Raw genomic sequence first — 7,727 nt, 5'->3', positions numbered from 1 at the left:
ATTCAAACTTGGTTCCTCACTCTTGCTCAGCAAGTATTTTGCCAAGTCACCTCCCCAGCATTCACTGTCTAAATAAACAGGTGACGTACTCATTCAATTTTTATGATTTCTTTTTTTTTTAATTTTTTTTTTATTTTTATGATTTCTTAACTGTCAGAAATGGTTTGTCTAATAGCACTGTATCAGTCAGAGTCAAGTCAAAGCCACAGCAGTGATTAAAGCAGAGAAAATTAAATACAAAAAAGTAATTAATAATGAATGGTGGGCACAAGAGGACTCTTGGGCAGGGTGTGACAGATCTTCTGTAAAGGGCCAGGTAGCAAGTTATTTTGGGCTTTGTGGGCAAGAGTCACAGCCAAAGAAATCACATCACAACACAAAAACAGTCATACACAACATTTTTATTGATGAAATCCAAGATAAAATGAATGCATGTTTTAAAAAAAAATTTGTGTGTTGGGGGGCAGGGGGTGAGTACATGCCGTATGTGGAGGTCAGAGAGCTAGCGGGAATAGGTTCTCTCTCCTCCCGCCATGAGGGACCCAGGGATGGAGCGCAGGTTGTCAGGCTGGGCAACACGTGCTTCCACACACTGAGCCAGTCACCAGGCCCACCAGTACATGCTCTGGAACGCAGTTCAATTAATGAAGACATCTGCACTTTGTATACTTGAGATTCAAATGCTACAACTGTCAGATCCAGAGAACCGAGCAGGTGGCTGGCTGTGACCTGCAGGTGGCAGTTGACCTGCCTGGGGCTGGGCTCCATGTGGGGCTGGGGAGGCATAACTCAGAGCGGGGGAGTCTGAGGGTCCTTTCCCCAACCACTCAGGATTTACACTCTGCAGAGAGAATCCACCAACAAAGCCATTTGCTGAGGCATAGATAGGCAATAGGTAGGACCTTTTCCCTAGCATCTCCCTGTTCTTGTAACTAAGGGCACACCAAGGAAAGGGAATGTCCCCCTTTCCTGACTCTACAATGGCCTTCTACCACCCTCTACTGGGAGAGATTAAAAAGCCAAGTGGTACTGTTTTAAGAGATGATAATTTGACACCTGGGGCAGAACATTTAACAGAACGACAACAAGTAATTTCCCTCCGCTCTGTTTCTTGCCAAATAGCAACGGGAAAAGTCTCATATGAAACAAAATTCTGCATAAAGTCAGCACACTGCAGGCGTTAGCTTTCTCCTTCTACAGTGTGAGTCCCAGGGATCAAACTCAGGTTTAAGCCAGGTTTGGTGGCAAGCACCTCTACCCAAGCCCTCTCACTAGCCCCTTGAAGGTTAGTCTGTCCCTCACCGCTGTCCTTTACCCATCAAATTCTTGTGTCCTGAGCCCACTCCTACCAGATACTCCATCTTTCCGGAGTTCTTCTGTGTGTTTATTTAATGCCTATTTTCAAGACTCTAGTTTTTATAGATTTTTATAGCAAGGCCTTCTGCTTTGCTTTTAAATGTTTTGACATTTAATTTTGCTTGTTTAATAGCATCTGGCTAATGTATCGTAAGACAATTCTCTCTTGGCGGGCATGGTGGTGAACACCTTTATCGTCAAGACTGTTTTACAGAGCACATGTCAATCTGCTTTTCGTAAACCTCGGTGAATGTTGGGTTATCCTGCAGCCTAAATTTTAGCCAGACTAGGTGTGGCAGGGCACTTTCTTTGGTGGCCCATCAGAAGGCAGCTCACGACTGGGGGTGAGATGTAGCTAAGTGAGAAAGCTCTTGCCTAGCGTGCCCAAGGTCTGGATTAAATCCTCAGCTTGGAAAAAAAAATTCAGCCTGATTAGTGCAGATCACAATTCTTTTCTTGTCTTCTTTTGATCTTTATCATTATTAGAGGGGTTGAGTGGCAGCCAGAAGACCGAGTGAAGGACAGAAGCATCGCCAGAACGGTAGCTATGGCAAAGGTGGCAGCAGCTCTTGTTGCCATGTTTTCCATAGTAGCAATGATGGTAAGAACATGGCTCAAATTCCCAGAGTGGCTAAGGGCAGAAACAATAGGAAGCAGAGGTACTGGAGACAACAAAAAGCTGTAGAAGGGCAAGGAGGCCCTGCTCACAGGAAGAGCTTCAGGGAGATGCCAGGCGTCTGAATATGCCCGTCCCCAGGACTGTAGCTCTGGCCTGTTACAGGAGCTGATCATTCAAATGCAAGGTCTGCTGGGAAGCTGACAGCTACTACCTACTCCCATTAGCTTCTGCTCTGAGCCAAGGGCTAGGGCCTCTGATGATTAACGCCTAGAGCAGAACAGTCTCCAGCCTCAGAACCTAGATCTAGCTGGACTGGCTGGCTTCTACAGCTCCAGGCACTCAGGCTTGTGACTGAAAGTCCCTGTGTCTGTCAGCACAGCCCAAAGCCTTTGCACACCAAAGGGTCTGTCACTGCCAGTACCAGAACAGCAACCCTGTACAGACTCACAAGTTCTACACCACAGCAGCTGGCCTGGCGTCTAATTGCTTTGAGGCCATTTAATCCATCCTTACCAAGAGAATCAACACATTGACTTTTGGGACCCAAAATGTTCAATCATCAGTAGCGACTGCCCAGGATAGCTTCATCCCACAAATCCCTCTCCTCAGGCCCCTTCTTCTTTTGGTGGGACCGGCGCCTGCCTTTGGTGGAGTCTCTCCCATCATGGTGGTTCTCCTTTCTGTCCTTAGACTTCTCTGTAGCCACTGGCTCTGCTGAGACCTTCCTTCTGCTGAGGCTGTCTTCCGTGTGTGAACCCCTCACTCTGTAGAGTTTCCCCTTGGGCATCCCTGGCTCCCGAGTGGTGGCTCCTCCTTCCCCCTGGAGCCTTGTCCTCTCCTGTCTGTCTTGACTGATTGGCTGGTTTTTCAGACTGTGTTTTAGAGATCTCAGTCTTTGTCTGCAGTAAGGTACCTGGTTTTCCACTGTCAGCCTTTGATAGGAAGGAGAGGATCTAGAGTAGTTTCTGAGCCAGAATGGTAACCCCTGCATGGGGGCTCCAGGGCTGCCACTGTCTCTCTTCTGATGAACGGAATCCGCTGCCATCTTTCTGAAGCAGACATTTGGATGTAATCCTCTGGCTTTCTGCTTTCTAATGAAGTCTTCAAGTTCAAGTTGAAAAGAGTCATTGGTCTGAGCCTCTTCCATCACACTGACCAGGAATGTATTTCTCTAGAAAAAGAATGAGAGAAGACCCTCTGTTGATGCATCATTTTACTGACGACATTTTCTCTGTCCTGAGAGAGTTTGACGTTACTTATACAGTAAGTAGAGCGTAGTCACTGGTGGTGTACTCATGCTGATGTGAGTTCTTTTGACATAGTCTGGGGGAGGAAACTCTAAGAGAGAAGGAAATTATTGCTCGTTGGGGTTTGTTTTCAATTTAAATTTTAAAAATTATGTCTAGGTATGTGGGTATGGGTTTGTACATACGTCCCCAAGGAGGCCAATGTGATCAGATCCTCCCAGGGCTGACAGGTGGCTGGGAGCCATCTGATGTAAGTGCTGGGAACCAAACTTGGATCCTCTCTTAGAGCAGTGCATTCTTATACCTGGTGAGCCACCTCTAAAGCCTGCTTTTTTTTTTTTTTTCATTTCAACATGGTGATGCGGTCCTACTAAGTAGCCTTAGCTGCTATTGAACAGGCTAGCTCATACTTGTGTTCCTTCTTCTGTTGCCCCCTCCAGAGTGCTAGGATTACAAGCACTTGTCTTAGCTGGTGGAAAATGCACTATAAATGTTAGGATCTGTAAATAAATAACGGAGTATACAATAGTGTACAGTGTTTGTGTATGCGTGAGTGTATATGCATGCATGCCTTGCTCGTATGCGTATTCATTTGTGTGCAGCTGTATATGTGAGAGCAAGCCAGAGGCTAAGCTCAGGTATTAGTTCTTGGGAGGCTTGTTTTTTGAGAGTCTCTCGATGGGACCTAGGGCCTGCTCTTTAGGCTAGGATGACTGCCCAGTGATCCCCAGGGATCTTCTGTCTCCACCTCCTCAGCACTGGGGATACACACATGCCACAACACCCAGCTTTCCATGTGGGTGCTGGGGAACAAACTTAGCTCTTCAAGTTTGCTCTGCAAGTACTTTTCTGTCTGAGCTATCACCAGAGCTCAAATGTTGCATATACTACTGAGTATAAGGTTTATCACGGTTGTGACAGGTTTAAAAATCAGATAATTTGGACTAAAGAGATGGTTCATCAGCTAAAAGCAATGGCTACTTTTACAGAGGATCATTCAGTTCCCAGCACCCACTTGGCAGCTCACAACCAACTCTAGCTCCAGAGGATCCAATGCCCTCTGCTGGCCTCTGCAGGCACTGCGTGCAGATATACAGGCCACACACACAGATCTTTTTTTAAAAAATCAGATAACTTTAGACCTTTCCTCTGCCATAAATATTATTCAATGTATAAGAGTAAGTCATTTAATCTTCTAATTGTAAGTTAAAAGGGACTATCATGCAACTAAACTAAGCTGAAATCAAGCTGTGCATGGCACTGTTGGCACGGGCCTTTAATCCCAGCCCTTGGCAGGCAGAAGCAGGCGGATTTCTGAGTTGAAGGCCAGCCTGGTCTACAGAGTTAGTTCCAGGACAGCCAGGGCTATGCAGAGAAACCCTTTCTTGAAAAACCAAAACCAAAAAAAAAAAAAAAAAAAAAAAGTTGATCAGGGCCAGTTTGGTCTACATAGAAAATTCCAGACCAGCCAATGAGACCCCCCCCCCCCCCCCCCCCCCCCCCCCAAAAAAAAACTAGAATGAGGACTAGCAACATTCAATGGCTCCTTGGTGGCCTATTTTGAAAACTTGCTTGCATTTTACTGTATGGTTTTCTTTCCATTCAGCTAAGGTAAACTGGTTGTTCTAACAGAAAGCCTGCTGTACTGGCAGTGAATATTATGCACTAACTCCTGATATTCTACCCTCCTGGGCTAGTTGTGTCTCTATTATAAACAGTTATAAGTGAAACTTACTAAGTGTGAAGTCACATTCGCTGGCTTGAGATGTACTCTCCTTCCATGACAACATAACAATATACAGTCAGGTGCTACATAATATTTTGGTCGACAGAATTCATGGTGGTCCCATGAAGATTGTATTGCTGGGACAGCAAGATGGCAAGATGGCTCAGTAGGTAAAGACACTTGCTGACAAGCCTCAGTTTAATTCCTGGGACCTACAAGTTGTCCTCTGATCTTCACCTGTGTCCTGCAGCACCTGTACAAGTACACACACACGCACACACGCACACAAAATATATACTTTTTTTTTAAACGAAAATCTCATTGAAACAAAACAGACTGTTACCTAGTGACCACACAGCTTTCTTAGTTGGAGTAAAAGCACTCCAGCCATGTAACATCTCTCAATATAATAATTCATCTTCACTGATGTATAGCTATGTACAGCTATGCTAAGATCCACTTTCTATTTCATAATGGATGAATACACTTTAGAGGCTGTCCGGCATGCTGGAACAGTTCTGGAATGTGCTTTTTAATGAGATTTTTAACCAAATCTCTAAATTTAGGTTATTTGTGGTTTTGGGGTCTGACTAAGCAGCAGTCCTCTGGATTTACAGTGTGCCATGGGATATACACTTCAAACCCAAAAGGTGGACTCTGGGGCCAAGGCCCTTATCCTGACAGCCTAAATCTAAAGCAGATACAGAAGCTGAAGTCTCTACTAGGGACTTAAGTCTTTCTCCCTCCTCACTGCCCCTCTCCCCCAATCAGAAGTAGCTCAAGCTGGCCTGGAACACTTTGCACTCAAAGATAACTTTGAGTCAGATCCTCCAGGCTCCATTTCCCAGTACTGATGGTAAGTACACCATCACCTTTGGTTTATACAGGGCTGGAGGCCAAACTCAGGGCTTTAGGCCACCAGCTGAGCTGAATCCTCACCCGGGGTTTTATTTTTCTATGGAGAGATTGAGTTCAGATTTTGTTGAGGTGAAAAAAATTCCAAGTGGCTTCAAGTTGTTTCTTTAGTATGGAAAGATGAAGAGTGAGCTTTTGATAGCAAAGTCCTTTCTTACTATGGAATGGTGTTAGTACCCTGGTGCCCTATAGGAAAGATGCCAAGGTGCTGGAGAGATGGCTCAGTGGTTAAGAGCACTGACTGCTCCCAAGGTCCTGAGTTCAATTCCCAGCAACCACATGGTGGCTCACAATCATCCGTAAGGAGATCTGACGCCCTCTTCTGGTGTGACTGAAGACAGCTACAGGGTACTTACATATAGTAATACATTATATCTTTTAAAAAAAAAAGAAAAAAGAAAAAAAGATGCCAAGGAGAAAAGTGTGCATCCACAGGCAGGGAGGAGTCTCTCCAAAGCCACAGAAGGAGCAGGGGTACTGAAGACAAGCAAGACAGTCAAGCAAGCTGACACATGAGTACATGACAGTACAATTCCTAAGTCATCCTGAATGGTGAGCTGTTCAGAGAGGACCAGCCTAGGATCAGGAAGTGAAACGCAGCCACACCTGTGCTTAGTCAAGCTGACGTTTATGGTATGTTTCTGCATACGTTTGCATGCTGGGGTTATTCTGAGCCAGGTTCAGATGGGCACTTATAGCTTTGTGTGATAGTCAGAGAATACCGAATCGTTGACACCCCCTCCCAAGTATAAAACAATGGCTGGGGGTGCAGCTCATTGGGAGGATATGGGATGTCCAGCACACCCTCCAAACATAATCCTGATTAGCAGGAAAGGCCCAGGCTGTTTTCTGGGAAGAGAATGCGATCAGGGAGAGTAACATTCAGTAGAACGATGATGCCCATTTCTTTCCCTAATGGCCTTCTTTCAGCAGGGCTTGCACATTGGCAGGAAAGGCACTGTGAGCTTCAAGTTTGATCTGCCTACAGACTCAACATCCACAGTTTACCTTCTGCCTTCCACTTTGTATATCTGTAATTTAACACCCCCTCGAATGTTTTTGCTGCATTCCTTTGTATTTTGTGTGGCTATGTGGGGCAGACATGGGCTGTGGCCCCACAAGTGGTCAGAAGGCAACCTTGGAGAGTTGGTTCTTCCTTTTATCATGTGGGATCAAGCTCGGGCCATCAGGCTTGGCATTAAGAGCCTTTACTCACTGGGCCATGGCACTGGCACACACCTTTTAAAATTGGACTTGGCGTCAGGCAGTGGTGGCACATCACACACCTTTAGTCCTAGCACTTGGGAGGCAGAGGCTGGTGGATCTCTGAGTTTGAGGCCAGCCTGGTTTACAGTGAGTTCTAGGACAGCCAGGGCTACACAGAGAAACCCTGTTTCAAAAAATTAGGCCTTGGATGAGATCACCCTACCTCTACCTCCTAAATGCTGGGATTATGGGATTATAGGCTCATGGGACCATACCCAGCCAGGCCCTCGGTCTTCCTTCTCTACTTTGACCTACCTAGGCGCCATTCTCCAAGAAGCAACAACAGAATTGGCTTAAGATTCATCTGATCCTGTCATCTCTAGTCAAACGCCCCATGCTTGTCTTTGGTTTAAGTCTCTCTCCTCATCTATAGTACTCATTATATTCGCTCAGTTTGGGATCCAGGCTTCCTCTCACTGCTCATGAGAAATGAACTCAATTGCTACCCTCAGTGTTTGCCTAGTCAAGATGAGCTGGGCTGCCATCCCCTTCCTTCCAGTCTTCTTGTTATATATCAAAGTGAACACTACTCTATGTACACTAGAAAGGGGGAAAAGCCTCCGAAAATGCTTTGTTGAAAAAAACAAAAAAAAAAAAA

General features: G+C 45.6%; 1 protein-coding gene across 1 annotated transcript in view; it reads right to left on the bottom strand.

The window, feature by feature from the left end:
• Window positions 1–381: 381 nt before the first annotated feature.
• Window positions 382–7,727, bottom strand: part of LOC110295862 (lysine-rich coiled-coil protein 1-like) — a 9,226-nt gene continuing 1,880 nt past the window's right edge. Inside the window, exon 2 of the mRNA XM_021164233.2 lies at window positions 382–3,146. Coding sequence (XP_021019892.1) covers window positions 2,535–3,122 — 588 coding nt within the window. The 5' untranslated portion in view covers window positions 3,123–3,146 and the 3' untranslated portion in view covers window positions 382–2,534. The remainder of the gene's footprint in view (window positions 3,147–7,727) is intronic.

This window comes from Mus caroli, chromosome 6 (genome assembly GCF_900094665.2).
Source record: "Mus caroli chromosome 6, CAROLI_EIJ_v1.1, whole genome shotgun sequence".
Lineage (NCBI taxonomy): Eukaryota > Metazoa > Chordata > Mammalia > Rodentia > Muridae > Mus > Mus caroli.
Note: the sequence above shows the minus strand (reverse complement) of the source record. Positions and strands in the feature narration are given on the sequence as shown.